This window comes from Onychomys torridus, chromosome 1 (genome assembly GCF_903995425.1).
Source record: "Onychomys torridus chromosome 1, mOncTor1.1, whole genome shotgun sequence".
In the NCBI taxonomy this organism is placed as follows: domain Eukaryota; kingdom Metazoa; phylum Chordata; class Mammalia; order Rodentia; family Cricetidae; genus Onychomys; species Onychomys torridus.
In genome coordinates, this window is record NC_050443.1 from 26,398,073 (window position 1) to 26,419,754 (window position 21,682).

The 21,682-nt window shown below is 45.0% G+C and overlaps 1 protein-coding gene across 1 annotated transcript in view; it reads left to right on the forward strand.

The window, feature by feature from the left end:
• Positions 1 to 21,682, forward strand: part of Dpy19l3 (dpy-19 like C-mannosyltransferase 3) — a 70,804-nt gene that overhangs the window by 17,584 nt on the left and 31,538 nt on the right. The window contains exons 4-8 of the mRNA XM_036203989.1: positions 9,122 to 9,212; positions 11,825 to 11,946; positions 13,414 to 13,559; positions 16,505 to 16,628; positions 18,103 to 18,237. Coding sequence (XP_036059882.1) covers positions 9,122 to 9,212; positions 11,825 to 11,946; positions 13,414 to 13,559; positions 16,505 to 16,628; positions 18,103 to 18,237 — 618 coding nt within the window. The remainder of the gene's footprint in view (positions 1 to 9,121; positions 9,213 to 11,824; positions 11,947 to 13,413; positions 13,560 to 16,504; positions 16,629 to 18,102; positions 18,238 to 21,682) is intronic.

A 21,682-nucleotide genomic window follows, 5' to 3' on the forward strand; every position in this document is an offset into this window, starting at 1 on the left:
TATTTACTATAGGACCAAGGCTACATAACACTACAGCACAAAGTGTGTTGGATGTAAGCAGCACAGGTTGACATGTGTAATGAAGTAATGATTGATTGTGTAATATAATGACTAAGTAATGATATGATAGTAGTAACTAACATAGCACATGAAAAGGAAAATGAGAAAAAGGTAGTGGAGACATCCTAGACTTTTTTTTTATATAGCTAGAAGCAAAATATGTCTATAAATATGTGTCTACTTCAATCTGGTAAGCTGGACTGGGGGACCGGGCCTCAGAAGAGTGCTTGCATAGCAGGTTGGCAGCCCTGGCTTATCTCCAGCATCATGCAAACTGTGCACACCTGTGACCTCAGCACCAGGCAGTGGAAGGGAGATGATCAGCAGTTCAAGGACATCTTCAACTACATAGAGATTTTGAAGTCTCCCTGGGCTACATAATAAATCAACAAATAGATCTGACTTTTGTAATACATCCCTCTAATCCTACCACTTAGGAAGTGGAAATAGAAGAGTTGAGAGACCTGGGTTCAAGACCAGCCTGGGCTCCATAGTGATACTGTCTCAAAATGCACACCCCCATAGGTGTGTTTATGAAAGAAAAATACCCAAAAGCTCAGGAGAATTATACACAACACAATATACCATCACAGTTAATCAGAGTAGAACATCAGTAGATAGTATACAGAGACATAAATAAGTTGTCCTGTGTCATAGTTAAGAAAGTCACCCTGAACCTCCCCAGTTAAAAGCAGGACCACACACACACACACACACACACACACACACAGACACACAGAGAGAGAGAGAGAGAGAGAGAGAGAGAGAGAGAGAGAGAGAAGCATTCCCAAAAGCAGGACATAAGATGCATGAACACAAGTATATCGAATATCCAAACTTATTTTTAATTGAAACAAGGTCTCACTACTCCTGGCTGTCCTGGAACTCATATTGTAGACCAGGCCGGCCTCAGACTCACAGGTGTTGCACTACCATATCCGATTTCCACACTTTTACTTTTAAGTTACTCATATAGGTGTGTGTACTGCAGGCACACAAGTGCTATGTCCCCAGAGGCCAAAAAAGGACATTGGATGTCCTGGAACTGTAATGCCAGGCAATTGTGAGCCTGCTAATGTGGGTACTGGGAACTGAACCTGGGTCTGCTACCAGAGCAGAAAGTGCTCTGGATGGCTGAGCCATCTCTCTGGCTCCCCAGAGTTTTTGTTTTGTTTTTGAGAGGCTATAGAAGGACTTTATTCTCCCAGTAAAGGAAACACTCAGGCTCCTACCTCAGGATAGTGTGACAGTTTCCTCTTTGATGCATTCATTCCTTGACATAAAAACTCAAGCTAACTAAAAACAAAACTCCTTGCTGCTTGTAATGAGTGTCATCCCTCCTCCCCGCTCTCCTCCTTGACTCTCTCTTCACTTCATTGTACCCCTGAGGATTGAAGCCAGGGCCTTCTACATTGCCTGAAAGTGGTTCTTAAACAATTCTTGGAGCACGAGGGAAGGAATGTGGAATGTTTGGAAATTAGAAATGAAAACCAGGAAGCAGAAGTGGGTTTCAAAGCAGTGTGCAGAGTTTTGTTTTAAATAGTATAATATAGAACAGGACTGAAGCACCCAAAAATGAATGGAATATTCCTTCGTGGAATTGCAGAGTAAACAATCTGGAGGGATACAGCTAAGTAGTAGATCGATAAACAGGATAACGTTTGGTGAAAATGAAAGTTATCGGGGCTGGAGAGATGGCTCGGTGCTCTTCCAGAGGTCCTGAGTTCAATTACCAGCAACCACATGGTGGCTCACATCTGTAACGAGATTGGGTGCCCTCTTCTGGCCTGCAAGGACACATGCAGACAGAACACTATACATAGTAAATAAATATATAAGTAAATCTTTAAAAGAAAATGAAAGCTATCAGTGTGGTCTTGTCCACCAAAGCACAAAGATGGAAGAAATTAAGTAGAATCCCAGAAACTAAAAACCAGAAGCAGGTCATGATGTCACGGGTAGCATGTCTGTGCAAATCTGAGGCCTTAGAAAAAGGTGGATTTAGCTGGGCGTTGGTGGCGCACACCTGTAATCCCAGCACTCGGGAGGTAAAGGCAGGTGGATCTCTGAGTTCGAGGCCAGCCTGGTCTACAGAGTGAGTTCCAGGAAAGGCGCAAAGCTACACAGAGAAACCCTGTCTCAAAAAACAACAACAACAAAAAAGAAAAAAGTGGATTTAATTCTAGGAAGATAGAAATGGCCAAGTGTGGCCCCAGAAAATAATTTCTGTAATTTTAGTAGAGCATAATTTGCCATTCTTTACCCTAAAAATACCAGGCACTAGTGATTTTTTTTTCAAGTGAGAAATGTTCCCTGTACTAGGGATGCAAGTAAGGACCCTGCCCATTAGGTAAGTGACCTCCTTCTGAGCTGTACCCCCAGCCCCTCACTGGTAGAGTCCAGACAGTTGTAGCCATAGCCACCCAAACTCTTACAAACGAACAAGCAAACAAACAAACCCAAGACCAAATGCTCCAATGGGTTCAAACTGTTCTAGAACACATTTTACAAAGCCATTGAGTGCCAACATAGAACTGCATCTGGTTTTCCTTAGCATCTGTGCAGTGGCTGAGAACACAGAACTGGCCAATGCTGAACTCCTGGAGGAAACATGTTTATGCACAGGTATATATACATGACATATAGATGATAACCTGAAATCTTGAAGGCCTCCTCCTCATAGAGTATATTTTATGAAAGATAAGTTGAAGTTCAAAAAGATTGAGTGATGTCACTGTTTCTCCATGCTACAGCTGGAGTGGAACCCTGTCTAGCTGACATCAGAGCTGAGGTCCTTGCTACACTGACCCCGTTCTCTTCATCCTCTGTTCATCTTTGTGTGAGAGCTGAAAAGGGTGACTGACTCCACCTAGGACCCACGAACACTGGGCATCTTGAATTTGTCACAGCCTTGTGCTTGTGCACAAATGACTGCATGCCTACTGGGCCCACTGAGTTTCGGCCTCTGCAGCTGTGAGATTCCAGGTATGGACTAGCAGGCCCAGCTCCTAGCTCATGTCTTCAGAAGGCAGCCTTCTTCAGTCCTCATCCTGCCTGGGGACTTGAGGACAAGTTGTAACACCGTACCCAGCTGGCTCTTGTGCACATAGCTTTGGCTTCTCTCTACCCTTGCTGACGCAGGCCATTGATGGTTTCACCTTGGCTCCCATCGGGGGCACGTCCGCTGTGCCCTCTTCCTTTTGAGCTGCTGTAGTCCCTGTTCTTCTCGCATGGTTCTTTCTGGAACCCTTTTCAACTGGGCATGAGTACATAGTCCTGCTCTAGAAAGGCGCTTAGTAAAATGACCAATGATTCCAAGATGCTAAATCCAGTGGTAGTCACTCAGCCTTGCTTGGATTTGGTCTTCCAGGACATAGTTCTTTGGGATTGGCTCCTGCCTCTGCCACTGAACCCGAGGGGCTTCTCATGCTGCTCCTTGGCCTCTGACCTCTTCTTGGCTGAAACCCCAGGTCTCTTCCATCCACCCTCTTTTCTAAGATCTGCATGCTGGTGGCTCCCAGTGAGGACCCCACTCAGGTATTCCCCTGAAATCCAGACCTGTGTATCAGCCTCTTAGTTGGCCACCTTCTTCTGGTGTCCAGTGGGCATTTCAGATGCAGCAGGCCAAAGCCCTGGCAGCTGGGAGCCACCTTGGCATTTGTCACATCTGCAGCTCACAACTTATGTCTGGCTGGCATAGGCCAGAAGGCTTTTGAAAGATCTTGTTCGTTCAGACCCTACGTGAAGTCGTTCAGCAAATCCAGTCCTGCACACATGTGATGTCCAGAAGGCAACTGTCTCGAGACTGCCTTTTCTCTGCCTGTGTCACTGCAGAGAAACACAGCCCCCAACACAAGCCCAGCTTTGCTGCTTTATTGTTTAAACCGAGTATAAACAGTGGCTTTGTTGTGAAATGTCACACATGCCGTCATTGCGCTGGGCTCCATTCACCTGCGGACTCTGTCTGTTTGCCCCAGCTCTGTCTTGTTCCCCTTCCCTCCAGTCCACTCCACATAGCCACCCTTTCCTGTTTCACACGTGTATGCTGTATATATAGATCCTGCACGTGAGGGAATGTCTGCACTGTTGATCTTTCTGAGGCTGGCTTATTTCACCCAGTCGTCCAGGTGTACCACTCTAAACTCTGCAGTTTTTTAAAAAGCCTTTTAAAATGTAAACCCCAAGGAGCTGGAGGGGTACCTCAGTGGTTAAAAGTAATTATTGTAACTCCAGCTCCTTGGGATCTGACACCTTCTGCCCACCGTGGACACCTGCACAAACGTAGTCTACATTCACACATGTACACATAACTAAAAACTTCAGCTATATAGAGTACATATACTATATGAGAGAGAGAGAGTGTGTGTGTGTGTGTGTGTGTGTGTCCGTCCGTGTCCAAGCATGGTGGTACATGTCTACAATCCTAGCATGAGGCAGAAGCACAAAGATCAGTCAGTGCTGGCCAGCCTGGCCTACCTAGTGAGTATAAAAACAAGCTCCTAACTCCCCTCTGCACACTTCACTCTTCCTGGCCATCAAGTACAGGCCCAAAATGAGTCTGTGTCGCCTGTGGGAGCAGAGGACCCCTCTATTACCTCCTTCCTGCTCTTAATCCCCACTCTTCCTATACCCTCATCTGTACTCAGGCTGCCTTGCCTTCCTGCCTATTTCTGGTACTTGTGTGTGGATCTGTATGATTGCCAGATCCTTCTCTCAGATATCCACTGGCCCACAGTTACCTCCAGATCTCTGCTCAGATACCACCCCACCACGTTGTCTTTTTTTTTTTTTTTTTTTTAAGACATGATTATATATACATATTCTAGCCTGGAACTCACTGTGCAAACCAGGAACTCACAGAGATCCACCTGCCTCAGCCTCCCAAGTGCTGAGATTAAAGGTGTGCGCCACCACACCCACTTCCTAGTCCGTTTCCATGGGCTTATGTTTCATCAGTATAGGTTTCCTGCTGCAGGATTTGCATACTTCTTCAAATCAAGGTGTCTCTGGAATAGCCGGGGTTAATCCGCTGCTGCTGATGGCTTCCAGGCAGGCCCAGTGCGAGCTGGTAGAGCCTGTAAGACTTAACCTTCTCACCAAAGCTGCTTGTCAGCTGTCACGTGTCACAGCTTTAATCAACTCTGGGGCAGGAATCCTCACATCTAACAGATGGATGTGAATTTAACCAGACAATAAACCATGTACATGCCGTAAATATGTTTGCCAAGGGCATGGTTCCCAGTGTGGGCTTTCTGCACAGCTGTCTTCCCTTGAACTCCGGTTTCTTGGTGAGATGATTTGTTAGCCTAACTCTGTAACAGCGTTTCAGAGAGCTAATGGGTCATCAGCATCTCCATTCCCAGCAGCCTAATTATTGGGGGTAGGGAGAGAATAGTCTATCAACGCAAGTTACTGATAAGAGATATTTTAAATGAGCTTGATGTGTTCCCAGACTGGGTGTCATTTGTCTCAAAGGGCGTGATAACCTTTCTGGCATGGCTAGCCACTTGCTCACACACCCCTGGGGTACAGACCAGGGACTGTGTTTTCACCTTTTAGTACTTAAATTACTATCCAAGCTATTACTGCAGTGCTTTTAGGGATGCAAATCTCTAAAACTACAGTGCACAGGGTCTAGAGAGATGGGTTGGAGGTCAAGAGCACTTGCCGCTCTCCTAGAGGACTGTAATTCAGTTTCCAGCACCCATACTGTCTGCTCATAACTGCCTGGAACTCTAGCATCCAGAGGCCTGACACCCTCTACTGGCTCTGCAGGTTTGTGCTTGTGGGTGTGTACATGTACACACAGACACACAGACACAGACAGACACAGACACACACATACACACACACACACACACACACACACACACACACACATGAAAAAGAGAATCCAGTTCATCCATCTGTCTGCTTCTTTCTGTCATGATTTTCAGACACGTTTTTTATTCTTTCACCAAACATGCTGTCCCCTCCAGAACCTATGCAGATTAAAATGGGGAGTGTTCGTCCACCTTGCATTCTGCAGAGGGTGACTTCGAAGGATACACATTTTCACTGGTGCAAGCCACCAGCCAAAGTGTAAATTGCTGTAGAACTGGGAAAGTGTTTGAGTGAAGCAGATGTTCGCTTAGCGTGAAGCAGATGTAAAACTTGCGAGTGTCTGTCTAATAAAGGATAGCATTTGGTTCTAGACAGCTGGTGCCAGGATTACCAATTAATCATGTTTGAATGCGGTTTTCACTAATTAGATCCCCCTTTGGTTTTTACTGTTCTGGGTATAGTAAAGAGGGGGAAGGGCATAAAAGCTTTCCATTTTTTACACTTTGAGTAACCCCCATCTTTATAAGACTTTTTAAAAAAAAAAAAAAAAAAAAAAAAAAAAAACTCTTGGAATCCTATAGGAAATGAAGCCCGAAGATGGGAATAACTGAGCTCGCTCCCCTACTGAAACTATAGGTTTGAAGTTAGGGTACTCTGTGGAAGGCAGTAGCTGGCACTGTGAACACTCAAACACAGCTGGAAAAAAGAGGAGTGTAATTACACTTAATGTGGGTTTATTTTCGTTTTATTCTTTTGCATGGACCAAAGCTAGTTTGCTCAGTTATCATCCATAGGCAGTCTCCACGGTTATCTGAGTGGGAGTTTGAATAGGACAGAAACATATGGTCAAAAACGATGGAGCATGTGTTCACAAAGATGAAAGATGGCTAGGTTGGTGTCGGTATTGAGAAAGGTCACCTCTTTCAGCTGCACCACTATGGAAGCAGAGGAGGTGGGCTGGCCCCAGAGTCCTTTCCAGGAAGCAAGCGTGCTGACGGCTGAGAGTTGTGGTTTTGTTCTGTTTGGCTTTTGCGCTACAGGGATGGAACCCATATGTAGACCAGGCTAGTCTGCACTCCTGGGCTGCATCTTCAGCACTATTTGTTGTTGTTTGTCCTGTTTTTCAAGACAGGGTTTCTCTGTGTAGCCCTGGCTGTCTTGGAACTCACTCTGTAGCCCAGGCTAGCCTTGAACTCACAGAGATCCACCTGCCTCTGCCTCCCAAGTGCTGGGATTAAAGGCGTGTGCTACACCTATACCTCCAGCCCTTTTAAAACTTTTATTTTGAGATGAAGACTCACTATGTAGCCCAGGCTGGCCTTCCAACTTGTGATCCTTCTGTCTCCACATTCTGGGTACTGGAACTGCAGACCTGAGGCAGCCCGCCTAGCAGACTCCTCTTCCTTATCTTCCTCTCCTTTCTGTCTCCCTTTCTCCTTCCCCCCTTCACAGCCTTCCCCTCCTTCCTGCTCTTCTTCCCCTCCCTCCTGCTCTCCTTCATTCCTCCTCCTCCTCTCTCTCCTTCTCTTCTTTAATGCACAACTTCCCCAAGATATGGTTATTTTCTGTGACAGGAAGTTCAGGATATAAAGTTCACCCTCCTGTGTTCCCAGAAGGAGTAAATGCCATCCATTCCTAGAGTTAATAGTTGGATATTTTGACATTCTTAGAAGACTTCTTTGCAATTGTGCATGTGCATGCATGAGTGTGTGTGTGTGCTAATATTTCATTAGTGATTGTTCCATAAGCACATGAGTCAGTTCTTAGTGTTTATATATTTTTACTCTATTTTTTTAAGTTTTGCATTTCTCTGTGTGTGTGTGTCTGTGTAGTACATATTTGCCAAAGCACATGTGTGGAGGTCAGAGGGTAACTTATTATTTCTACCAAGTGGGTCATGAGGATGGAACTCAGGTTGTAAGGCTTGGCAGCAGGCACCTTTATCTGCTGAGCCCACCCACTGGCCCGAATTCGTAGTATTTTTAAAGGATAGGTAAAAGAAACACATTAATTTATAGGTCTAAAGATAAATAGCCCAAGTGGCTCTCCTTTTTTAAAAAAATTATTTTTTAAATTTTCTGTGTGTGCATGTTTCTAAGTGTGCCATGTGCATGCAGTGCCCACAGAGGCCAGAAGGAGGCATCAGATCCCCCCCTGGAGTTATAGATGATTGTGAGCTGCCATGTGGCTGCTGGGAATTGAACCAAGGTCCTCTGCAAGAGCAACCAATACTCTCCACCACTGAGCCATCTCTCCAGCCCATAAGTGGTTCTTTGAATAAATGTTTATTACTCTTTGGAAAGATCATGGCAGGTAGGGATGAGCAAAGATGTCTGGAGTGAGGATTTGTAGCAAGCAGTGTGAGTGTTTATGACCTCCCCCGGCTACCTGAGGGTGTGGTGATGTGCATGACACCACTTTTTACACAGTGTGAGCTCAGCTCTAGGACCTGGCTTTTAGAACACTGACTAAAGGAGTCTGTAACGGCATAGACTGGAGCTTTTCAAATCACGTATACTTTAGAAAAATGCATATGGAATGTCTTCACTGCTGAGTTGTCTCTCTAGCACTCTTGAGATTTAATAGTACTTGGGTCTAGTGGTGAGTTTTGAGAGTTTCTTGTTTGTTTTGTTATTGTTGTTTTTGTAGTTTAATTTGTGTGAAACCATGAATTTCAGTATACCCACTTAAATGGAACAAGTTCCGTCAGGTTTTAAAAATGGTTTCTCACCGGGCAGTGGTGGCGCACGCCTTTAATCCCAGCACTCGGGAGGCAGAGCCAGGCGGATCTCTGTGAATTCGAGGCCAGCCTGGTCTACCAAGCGAGTTCCAGGACAGTCACCAAAACTACACAGAGAAACCCTGTCTCCAAAAACAAAAACAAACAAAAAAAATGGTTTTTCATGAAATCACACTTGGAAAAGTAGAGAGAATAATGGGCACCCCTGGGCATCCAGCCTGTTGTCCAGCATCAGCACCCTCAGCCTTCATTTGGTTGTTTTGAGGCAGGCTCTCTCCGTATAGTCTCCTGACCAGACATCATGCCTCTGTCTCAGCCTCCTGCTGCGGGGATTGCAGGCGCTTGCCTCCATGCCTCCCTGTGTCAAGACTTCGTGTTTGCAGGGTCTCTTTTCTTTCCTAAGTTCTGTAGTTCTGCGTCTTGTTTCTATAGCAACGGTGGATGGTTCAACAAAACTAGGGCAAGTAAACCCAGTAGTTCATTCTCATTTTGTTTCAGGAAGTAGAGCGAGAAATCTCATTCAGGACGGAATGTGGACTATACTATTCATACTACAAGCAGATGCTGCAGGCACCAACCCTCCTGCAAGGTAATCATAACTGCTACAGTCTGGGCACTGTTGCCTGCCCTGCACTGATACAGTGTGTGTGTGTGTGTGTGTGTGTGTGTGTGTGTGTGTGTGTGTGTGTGAGAGAGAGAGAGAGAGAGACAGAGACAGAGACAGACAGAGACACGAATGCCTGCATTTGTTTTTTGGTTTGTTTCATTTTTTGAGGCAGAGGTTCTCTGTGTAGCCCTGGCTGTCCTCACTCTTTAGACCAGGCTGACCTCAATCTCAGAGACTCTCCTGTTTCTACCTCCCCAGTGCTGGGATAAAGGCATGTGCCAACATACCTGGCTCATAATTCTAAATGTATGAATGTTTTGTGTATCATGTGTGTTCCTGGTGCCTGTGGATGTCAGAAGACAGTACCGGGTTCCCTAGGACTGGAGGTAGAGATAGTTGTGAGCTGCCGTGTGAGTTCTAGAAATCAAACTGGGGTCCTTGAGAAGACACCAGTGCTCTTACTGCTGAACCATCTCTCCGGCTCCCATAGCTCCTGGTTTTATTTTATCAGACTGTAATCCCATTCAAGGTACCTCTGGAGCCAACCTGTCTTCTCAACTTTCAGGAGGGAAACAGAGGCAAAGGAGGCAGGTGATGTCCTGAGAAACACTGAGCAGTGAAATTCCCACAGCTTCCAACACCTTCCATATAGTCACCGTGGGGCACGAGATGCAGGAGCACGCTCTTACAGTAGCCCGAATCTGTCTGGGATGTGCTGGCCCTCTCTTCTTGAGAGTTTAGCTTAACAGCTTTCATCTCCTACTCCGCCTTCATCATACTGGCTAATTCTGAAATTATTTCCAGCATCAAAGCTATACATCCTGATTTGGCAAGAGTCAGGGTCCCTCAAAACTTCAGTAACCTCTCAGGACGCTGAGGGCAGGTTTGGCATCGTGGAGCTGGGTCTTTGTCCCCTTACTGCTGACTTAAGCCCAGGTTGAGGGTGTCAAAACCAGCAGTTCCTCTGAATGTACCCGTGACGGAAGCATGTTCTTAGTTGTACCTGTTTCATCATGTGCGAGAGCAGATGGTGGGCATGACATCAGGTGGATCTGTGTTCCTGCAAATCCCAGTCCTGTGTACTCCTGGTACATGGCAAAAACAACTAACTCTGTTGACAGGCTGCACTGGATGAGCAATCCTGGGATGAGTACTTTTGAGGAAGAAATTATCTTTTAAAATTCTTTGTCAAATTTCATATGTGTATATAATGCATTTTGGTCATTTTTATCTCCCTCATTATCCACTCTCATCCCCCTGCCTCCGCTAAACCTTGTTTTCTTCCCAACGAGTTTCCTTAGGTGCTTGCACGTCTTTGTAGGTTTGCTTCCTTTTGTTTCTGACCACTGAGTTAAATGGAGATTGCCGGCGTGATCCTTTGTGGGTGGTACTTACTGGAGCATGGGCGACTTCACAGTGCTTATACCATTGACAGACATCAATCCACCTGCCCCAGCAAACATTAGCTGCCAGTAGCTTCTCGGGCATGTGCATGGGGTGGGAGGGGCTCTGGTTTTTAATGGCCAGTTCTCATTGTCTGAAAAGCCTCCACGCTGGTTTCCACACTGGCTGCCCCAGTTTACACACCCACCAGCAGTGGAGGAGGGTTCCTCTTCCCCGAAAGTCCTGTCCAGAATTTGCTGTCTTTTGTTTTCTTGACGATGGCCAGTCTGGCCTGCATGAAATGGATCTCCAAGTCATTTTAATATGCATTCCCCTGATGGTTAAGGATGTTGAACACTTTTAAAAAGATGTGTCGACCATTTGTGTTCTTCCTTTTGAAAATTTTGTTCGACAGCTTATAAACCCATTTATTGGTTAGCAGTTTTGTTTTTATGGTGTTCAATTTCTGTTGTTCTTTATATATTCTAGCTATTTATCGTCTGTCTGAGGTGCATCTGACAAAGATTTTTTTCCCATTCTGTAGTCTTTTGTGTCTGCTCTGTGGTTTATTTCCTTTGCTCTGCACCAGCATTTTAAATTCATGCCATCACATTTGTGAGTTTGGGGGCTATTCTGTCGGGGTACTGCTCAGAAGTTTTTATGTGTACCTATATTGTGACGTGGTTTCCTCTAGCAGGTGCCATTTCAGGTTTGGGCTGGTTTTTTATTTTGTTTTTGTTTTTGTTTTTTGAGACAGGTTTCTCGGTGTACTACTACTGGCTGTCAGGGAATTCAACTGTGTAGACCAGGCTGGCCCCAAACTCACAGAGATCTCCTGCCTCTGCCTCCCGAGTACTGGGATTAAAGGCATTTACCGCTGCTGCCCTCACCACCATGCTGCCACCACCGGCCACCTTTTTTTCCCTAACACGTGTTTCTGATGTGTTTGTCAGATGTTAGGTTGCCACATGGCCTTGGTTTATTATGGGCCTTGGTTTCTTATGGGACTTTGTTCTCTCCCATTGTTCTGCTTGTCTGTTTCGTCTCATTGCCGTGCTGTCTGTCACTATGGCTCTCCAGTTTACTCTGAGGTCAGTTCTTTTGACCACACTCTCAGCATAATACTGAAAAGTCTGTGCATCGTGTTGAATGAATAGAAAAGTATGATGGTCATTTTTTTTCTCTGATTTTACCCCCCCAAATATCCTTAGGTTTTCATGGCCTAATCTATGACAATCAAACGGAATCCATGAAGACGATTAACCTCCTCCAACGAATGAATATTTACCAAGAAGTTTTCCTCAGTGTTTTGTATAGAGTCCTCCCCATACAGGTGCGTGGCGTCCTCTTCATTGCGTTCTTAGTGTCTGATGAAGGTCCTCACTGCTGCTCAGAGCGGAAGTCTTCGCTCATCTTCCGATTTCAGCTGGTTTGCTTGGGTTTTATCCTGTAAAATACTGTTATTTTGTTTTTACAAGTAGATGCTTCCTGGCTTATCTCATAATATGCTTGCAGTCTACAAGCTTCAAAAATAGTTGTTTGGAAATGTGTGACCATTCCTGACTAACCAGCTTCTCTATGACTTAACTTCTTTTGGGAGAGGGGTTTCTCTGTGCAGCCCTGGCTGTCCTGGAACTCGCTCTGTAGACCAGGCTGGCCTGGAACTCACAGAGATCCGCCTGCCTCTGCCTCCCGAGTGCTGGGATTAAAAGCGTGTGCCACCACCACCCTGCTCTATGACTTATCTTTATGATCTAAAAAAAAACATAAAATTATCAGATCACAATGACCACTTCTCCTGTGACTGAGGCAGAATGAGGGAGTTTGGTGTTGGTTTGTCTAGAGGCCTCTCTTGCATCTTCTCTTTTTTTTTTTTTTTTTTTTTTTTTTGAGCTGAGGATCGAACCCAGGGCCTTGTGCTTGCTAGGCAAGCGCTCTACCACTGAGCTAAATCCCCAGAAAGACAGTTTCCCTCTGTACGTGGAAGGTGATAGTGCCCCTGCTGCTAAGCTCTGCCACAAGCTTTTCAGCATTACCTTTCTGTGGACATATTTCTTTAAGGATTTCTCTTATTTGGATATGTGGGCTTTGTGTGTCTGTGTAGGGGTTTGTACATGTGAGTACAGGTACATACAGAGACCAGAGGCTTTAGAATCTCCAGGGACTGGAGTTACAGGTGGCTGTGAGCTACCCAGTGTGGATGCTGGGAACTGAACTTGGGTCTTCTGCAAGAGTGGTGTGTACTCTTAATCACTGAGCCAGCTCCATAGGCCCCTTTCTGGATATATTTTTTTTAAATGCCAGTGAGGAAGGTTAGGACTTCTATGATAAACTTTCACAGTGTGGGGAATGAACCAAGGACCTGGTACACCTAAGTGTAGTATTTAAGTGAGCATGGCCCTCATAGGCTCATATATTTGAATGCTTGGTCCCCAGTCAGTGGAACTGTTTGGGAAGGATTAGGAGGTGCGGCCTTGTTGGAGTGGGTGTGTGTTGGATGGGGGAGGGGTTCAAAGCCAACACTGTTCCCAGTTAGCTCTCTCTTTACCTCCTGCCTATGGATCAAGATGTAAGCTCTCAGGTACTGCTCCGGTCTGCCTGCCTGCCTGCCACCATGCTCCCACCATGATGGTCATGGACTCACCCTCTGAAACTGCCACCAATAAAATCTTCTATATGTTGCCATGGTCACCATATCTCTTCTCAGCAAGAGAGCAGTAACTAAGACACTAGGCAAATAAGCTGCCACTGAGTTGCATCTCAGGCCCTGATGAACAGTTCTTATTGTTGCCGTTTACAGAAATATCTAGAACCTGTTTATTTTTATATCTACACTCTTTTCGGGCTCCAAGCAGTCTACGTCACAGCCCTTTATATAACCAGCTGGCTCCTCAGTGGCACCTGGCTGTCAGGACTGTTGGCAGCTCTCTGGTACGTCACCAACAGGTGAGTCAGGTCAGCTTGCTCTTCTTCTTTTCTGGTTTTGAGTGAGAAGGAAAGACTGTAGTGTGGTTGGTGAGCCATACTTCCTGTGTTGAGAGTGGTTTCTTGTTTAGCCCCGTTCAGAAGTACCACATCACAGCCTCATCTGTTACAATCTCACTGTCGTTTCCTGCTTGCTCTGTGGCCAGTATTTCTTTAGGCACACACATCATGTCTGCAGTTAGGTGATGGCACAGGTGTGTAAATGTTTGTGTGTGAGAGAGGGTGTATGAGTGTGTGTGTGAGAGGAGTGTGGGTGTGAGTATGTCTATGTGAATGTATGTGAATGTATGTGTGAATGTGTGTGTGAGTGAATGTGTATGTGTTAGAGTGTGTGTGAGAGTGTATATGTGAGTGTGTGTATGAGTGAGTCATTGTATGTATATATGAGAGTGTGTATATATGTGAGAGTGTATGTGTATGAGTGAGTGAGTGTATGTGTATATGAGTGTGTGTGTGTGTGTGTGTGTGTGTGTGTGTGTGTGTGTGTGTGTGTTGAACCAATGGCATTGCATATGCCCTGTAGGCATTCTGCTATTAAACTCACTTTGTAATTTTCAGGTTCTGTGACAGGGTCTCACTGTGTTGCCAGGCTGTCTTTGAACTCACTCTGTAGCTCAGGCAGGGTTTGAATTCAGATCTGCCTCTGCTTTCCTAGCTGCCGCAGTCAGAGGCTTCCCCACCACACCTGGCTTCCCTGTCCATCATAATAGAATTTGCAGCAGAATACACAGTGCTGTGTGCATGCAATTCTTGTTATTATTATTGATATATATTTTCATGTTAATTTGTAAATGTGGGAGCCTTATGAAATATCAGTTTAAAAACCTATTCAAGATTATTGGCTGGGCATGGTGGCTTATGCCTTGTAATCCTAGCACTCAGGAGACTGAGGCAGGGGGATCACCATAAGTATGAGAGCAGCCTGAGCTATATAACAAGTAACCAGCCCATCTGGGCTACAGAATGAGACCCTGGTCTTGAAAAAAGACTTATTGGATTGTTGCCCAGTTTACATTAGCAGCAGCAATAGTTAGTAAGGCTCCTAAAGTTTTAAAATGAATTCTAATACAGATTTTCTTCTTAATCTTATGAAAATTATTTTTAAAGTTTAATCATATTTTATGTATTTAAGTGTTTGCCTGAATGTGCGCCTCCCCCCCCCCCCACCCCCGCCCCGCTTTCCTCCCCCTTGTTACCTGTGAAGGCCACAAGAGGGCATCAGATCCTCGGAAACTAGAGTCAGAGACAGTTGTGAGCTGCCATGTGGGTGCTGTGACCTAAAGCTGGGTTCTCTGCAAGAGCAGCTGGTGCTCTTAACCTTTGAACAGTCTCTCCAGCTTTCCCAAAATTATTTTTTATTACAAGTCTAGTGAATGCTTATAATGTGCTCAGCACTTTACAAAATCTATTCTTTTTTTTTATTTTTATTTATTTATTTATTATGTATGCAGAAGAGGGAGCCAGATCTCATTACAGATGGTTGTGAGCCACCATGTGGTTGCTGGGAATTGAACTCAGGACCTCTGGAAGAACAGTCAGTGCTCTTAACCTCTGAGCCATCTCTCCAGCCCCCAAAATCTATTCTTTTAATGACCATATAAGGGACTGGGTTTGGTAGTATACCAAATATAGTGGCAGGCAGATCTTTGTGAGTTTGAGGCCAGCCTGGTCTATATAGTGAGTTCCAGGGCAGCCAGGGCTACACAGAGAGACCCTGTCTCAAAAGAAAACAACAGCAACCCCACTTGGTAGGTACTGTGACCTCCATTTTAGAGGTATTGACCTTGAGACTCAGAAGGGGGCCATCTGCGCTCACACACACTGAAGTTCACTGCCATTCTTTGTAGTTGTCATCAGCTGTCTGTGCATGAGTGTGTCTCAGTACTGATTACACAAGTGTGTGCATGTGTGTCGGTACTGATTACACAAGTGTGTGCATGTGTGTCGGTACTGATTACACAAGTGTGTGCATGTGTGTGTCTCAGTACTGATTACACAAGTGTGGGCATGTGTGTCAATAATGATTACACAAGTGTGTGCATGTGTGTTGTCTACTGATTACACAAGTGTGTGCATGTGTGTCGGTACTGATTACACAAGTGTGTGCATGTGTGTGTCTCTACTGATTACACAAGTGTGGGCATGTGTGTGTCTCAGTACTGATTACACAAGTGTGGGCATGTGTGTGTCTCTACTGATTACACAAGTGTGGGCATGTGTGTCAGTACTGTTACACAAGTGTGGACATGTGTGTGTCTTGGTACAGATTACACAAGTGTGGGCATGTGTGTGTCTAGGTACTGATTACACAAGTGTGTGTCTCTACTGATTACACAAGTCTGTGTGTGAGTGTGTCTTGGTACTGATTACATATACAAATACCTCTTCTTGTCCTCTGGAGGGTGGCATTCTATTGGGGTAAGCCATTTGAAAAGGTCAGATACAAAGCACTAAGGAAAATCGGGTCTTGAGCTCTGGAGAGATGGCTTGGCGCTGGCTGCTCTGGCAGAGGACCCAGGTTTGGTTCTTCTCAAAGTGGCTCACTATATCACCTGTAGCTCCAGTTCTAGGAGGTCCGATGCCCTCTTCTTCTGGCCACTGCTGGCAAAACACTCATATACGTAAAGTAAAAATCTTTAAAAGAAAAAGCAAAGAAAAGAAAATGTTGCCTTCAGCATCTAGAGAAAAGTATGAGGGGCAGTTTGGCATGGGCCTGGCGTCCTCAGTACCCTCGCTAACATGGGCTTGAGTTCCGATCCCACAACTTAGCTAACAAGGAACCCAAGGGATTTTATGTCCTGGGGGTCATAGTGATGAAGATGGTGATGACAATTGCCATTGAGAAGAAATCATTATAAGAACATGATAAGAACATTATTCTGGTTGTCTGTGTTCTCTCCCTACAGAACAGATACCACGAGAGTTGAGTTTACCATTCCGCTGAGGGAGAACTGGGCTCTGCCTTTCTTTGCAATTCAGATTGCAGCAGTTACCTACTTTCTGAGACCAAACTTACGGCCTCTGTCTGAAGTAAGTTTCAAGAACACTTTAATTACTTATTTGTGTGTGTGTGTGTGTGTGTGTGTGTGTGTGTGTGTGTGTGAATGAATGTGTCTGAGTATATGTGTTTTGTGTGTGTGTGTGTGTGTGAATGAATGTATGTGTATGAATGTGTGTGTGTTTGAGTGTATGTGAATGAATGTTTCTGAGTGTGAGTTTGTGTGAGAGTGTGTGTGTGAATGAATGTATGTCTGTATGTGTGTATGAAAGTGTATGTGGGAGTGTATGTATGTGTGTGAGTGTATGTGAATGAATGTGTCTAAGTGTGTGTGAATGTATATATGTGTGTATGAGTGTGAGAGTGAGTGTGTGTTTATGTATGTGAGTGTATGTGAATGAATGTGCCTTGAGTATGTGTGATAGAGAGTGTGTGTATGAATGAATGTATGTGAGCGTGTGTGTGTGTGTGTGTGAATGAATGTATGTGAGTGTATGTGAGTGTGTGAATGAATGTATGAGTGTGTGTGAGAGTGTGTGTGTGTGTAAATGAATGTATGTGAGTGTGTGTGAGAGAGTGTGTGTGTGTATGTAAATGGATGTATGTGAGTGTGTGTGAGAGAGTGGTGTGTGTGTGTCTGTCTGTCTGTCCAGGTGTATGTGTCTCTGGGTTTGTGGGGTGCCACAGCACTCATGTGGAGGTCAGAGGAAAACTCAGGGGAATCATTTCTCCCCCACCATGTTGTAAGATCGAGGGATTAAACTGGGTCCATTGTCTCTATCTACCTAAGTATTTTGCCAGCCCGAAGTTTCTAGAGTACTTTTTAATCCCCTGGTTTTGTCTGAGAAGCAGGATGCTGCAGTTCTCAGGGGTAGCTCTCATTCTGTGACCAAATTTATTATTTTTAAGTGGGATGTATTTTTGTAGGTGTACAGGCACTTGGGTTCTGGTGCCTTGGAGGCCACAGAAGGGCATCAATCTCCTCAAGCTGGAGTGACAATTGTGAGCAGCCCCAAGTGGGTGTTGGAAACCAATCTCAGGTCCTCTGTAGGAGCAGCAAGCTCTCTTGACTGCTGAGCCATCTCATCCTTTCTAAGTTAAGCTCTCTTCCTCTGAGCATTTTCTTCCTTTGCAAAGAAAATGTTTTCAAGTTTAAAATGTCTTCTTTACAATCTACCCTCAAGTAGTTGCAGGAAGCCCACACACAGTTCTGTGAAACTGTCAGAATTTCTGAGCCTTTGCTCTTGAGATGTGCTGTGGTATATTACGGCCTTGAGATCGGCGTGGAATGCACATACCATATGTGAATATTTATATGAGAATGTCACTTCGGGGTATTTAGAGCTTAAATAACAAATGCAAGGGTTTTCAAAGCAGCAGTGTGTGCTTTCTCTACTTTTATTTGGTTTATAGGGATACAGGCTACTCCTAAGAAAACTTAACTGCAAGATTTTTTTATGACTGGAGACATATAAATTATCCAAAGCTTTCTCCTTTTTTCCACAGAAGCTGACACTTCTTGCCATTTTCATATCAACTTTTCTCTTTAGCCTGACATGGCAATTTAATCAGTTCATGATGCTGCTGCAGGCGCTGGTGCTGTTCATCCTGGACTCCTTGGACATGCTACCTGCTGTGAAAGTGAGCACTGCCTGCCTTCATCTTCCCAATGGGCACTGATGAGATGCAGACTTGTGATGGAGCTCTTATGTAGATCTGTGTGATTATACTGTGGTCACCTGACGCTGAGTGCTGTGTGCAGCCCGGTTTGACAGTCACTTATTTACCTTTTTTCATTTTATGTGTTTCAATGTTTTTCCTGCATATATGTATGTGGGCCACATGTGTGCATGCAGTACCCACAGAGGCCAGAAGAGGGCATTGGATGCACCTGGAACTGGAGTTATAGATGTAGGTGCTGGGAATTGAACTTGGATCCTCTGTAAGAGTAGTTAGTGCTCTTAACCACTGAGACATTTCTCCAGCCCCTCAACATTTTTTTTTTCAAGTTAAATAGTACCTCTAGACACTAGAAGGATAGTTCAGTAGTTTTGAGCACTTACTGCTCTTGCAGAGGATCAGGGTTCAATTCCCCACAATCACATAGCAGCTCATGTGGAGTTACATTCCTTTAAATCCAACTCCAGGAGATCCGATGCCCTCTTCTGCCCTCTATGGGTACTTCATGCATGTGGTGCACATAAACTCATGCAGGCAAATACTATAAATAAATCAATCATTTGAAAGGATATCTATTGAGGCACAGGTATTTCAGTCAGTTGCCATTTATAAACATGACTTAAAATTTAAAATACAGTGTAGCTCTTAAAATTTCTTAATATAGAGTACCTACCTATTTTTTAATACAAAACTCAATTGGACATATAGTTCTTTTGGAGGTGTTTTGTTTTCATTTTTTAAAAAAGATTTATTTTTACTTTATATATATGATCATGTTGCTTGCATGTATTTATGTACCTCATGCATGCCTGGTACCCACAGAGGCCAGAAGGGGCTCCAGATCTCCTGTAATTGAAGCTATGGATGGTTATGTGCTGACAAATTAGAGCTGAGGACCAAACCAGAGCCCTCTGCAAGAGCAGCGAGTGATCTTAACTGCCAAGCCATCTGGAGACCAGGTCTTACTCTGTAAGCCAGGCTGGCCTGGGGCTTCCAGCAGCCCTCTGGCCTCTGCCTTCTAAGTGCTAGGGTTACAGATATGAGCCGCCATTCCAGAATGAGCAATTATTTTATTCCATAATATTTTACAAAGTTTTCATAGTCACATTCTCCCAATACGTAGAATGTGTGCTCTTGCTGACTGGTTATACACTACATATAAACTAAACAAAGCTATCTCTGCCTCCTAGTGTGTGTGCCGTCCTTTAACCATGATTTGACATGGTCATTCTTGATTGACTGTACTTCCCTCACAGTACATACCCGTTCATAGGTACATACTTAGAGATGCACATGCCCATTCATAGATACATACTTAAAGACATAATCTTAAAAAAATAAAATCTTGCCAGGTGGTGGTGGTGCACACCTTTAATCCCAGTACTTGAGAGGCAGAGGCATGTACATCTCTGTGAGTTCAAGGCCAGCCTGGTATACAGAGTGAGTTCCAGGACAGCCAGGGCAACACAGTGAAACCCTGGCTTGACAAACCAAAATAAATAAAATAATAAAATTTTTTAAAAAGAGAGTTAGGGGGCCAGAGAGATGGCTCAGCAGCTAAGAATGCTTACTTGTTTGCAGAAGACTCCAGGTTCAATTCCCAGCACCCACTGGCAGCTCATAACTGTCTGTAATTCTAGTTGCAGGGAATTGGACAGCATCTTGTAGCCTCTACAGGCTTCTACATGTACATACATTCAGGTGCTTACACACATCTGTAAGATACAGTCTTTTGCCGGGTGATGGTGGCCCATGCCTTTAATCCCAGCACTCGGGAAACAGAGCCAGGCGGATCTCAGTGAGTTTGAAGCCAGCCTGGTCTGCGAGTGAGATCCAGGACAGGCACCAAAACTACACAGAGAAACCCTGTCTCAAACCGCCCCCCCCCAACAAAAAAGAAGGAAAAAAGATACAGTCTTTTGAAAGCCAGAGGCTGAGTGCAGACAAGGTAGAATGCACACACTTCTTGTTCCTATTCCAAGAGCAATGTAAAGCCCTGGGCATGTACACAGAGCAAATGATTGACCGTAGAGTTAAAAATGGAGATGACCAGTATGGTGGTTTGAATGAAAATCTACCCCCCCCACACACACACACACCCCACACACCCCCGTAGGCTTCTAGGAAGTGGCACTATTAGGAGGTGTGGCCTTGTTGGAGGAAGTGTGTCATTGGGGCTCTGAGGTTTCAAATGTTCAAGCCACTCTCTCACCCTGCTGCCTGCTGATCCAGATGTAGAACTCTTGGCTGCTTCTCCAGCACCATGTCTGCCTGCGTACAGCCATGCTTCCTGACCATGATGATAAGGGACTGAACCTCTGAACTGTAAGCCAGCCCCATGTTTTCCTTATAAGAGTTGCCGTGGTTGGGTTGGGGATTTAGCTCAGTGGTAGAGCGCTCGCCTAGCAAGCACAAGGCCCTCGGTTCGATCCTTAGCTCAAAAAAAAATGAAACAAAAGAGTTGCCGTGGTCATGGTATCTCTTCACAGCAATAGAAACCCTAACTAAGACACCTAGAAACTTCCAGGCCAGAAGGAAAATGTGGCAATGAGTCACCTGTGTTTCCTTTTTCCTTCACAGATCCCTGAGTAGACACTTGAAAAATCAGAAACCCAGAAATAGCAGTAGATTCAGACAGAAAAGCACAAGAAAACCTTCTCTTCAGCAAAGGACCAGAAAGGAGAAAACTTAGCAAGACAGAAACTAACAGCTCATGGCGACCAACACCTTCCAAACACATGCAGCTCCACTCCCACCTCTGCCAACAGCTGATGGTGGGAGCACCCGGATTTCTGCCCTCACCCAGCTCTGCTGAAGCACGTCTGCTTCCTGTCAGGGCAATGTCAGAAAATCTGGCGTTCTCACCATCTCCCACAGGCCACATGGGGAGCCTGACTTAGCCCCCACTTAGCTGTGACGACATCCTTTCCCTCCCTGCCAGCATAGTATCCATTGCCAAGGTTGGAACACTAAGAAACTTCATAGTCAGAAAAACACCTGATACTCAGTGCTCGCCCTAAATGGGACCCCATCTCAATCCCCTTCTCCCAAAAGAGGGCAGAAAAAATGTAGGAGCAGGAGGATGGGCAGGAGGGCTGTGAAACGCTGTCTTCGGGACATGACATGGCCACTGCACCATGAACTCACCGCAGCTGTGGCTCCCTGCACTAGATGAATCGATATCCCAGCAGGCAGCACACATTGCACTCAGTGGAGAGGATGAAGAGGAAGGGAGATGTTAAGAGTGCCTGGGGTTGGGGGGAGGAAGGAGCTGGGGTGCATACGGTCAGGCTCATACACATAAATTAAAAAAAAATTTAAAGCAGATATACCCATGTGATGTAGCTGTGTCAAAATGGCCTATAGTGAAACATTGTGATTATAGCGACTTTTCCTACTGCAGGGA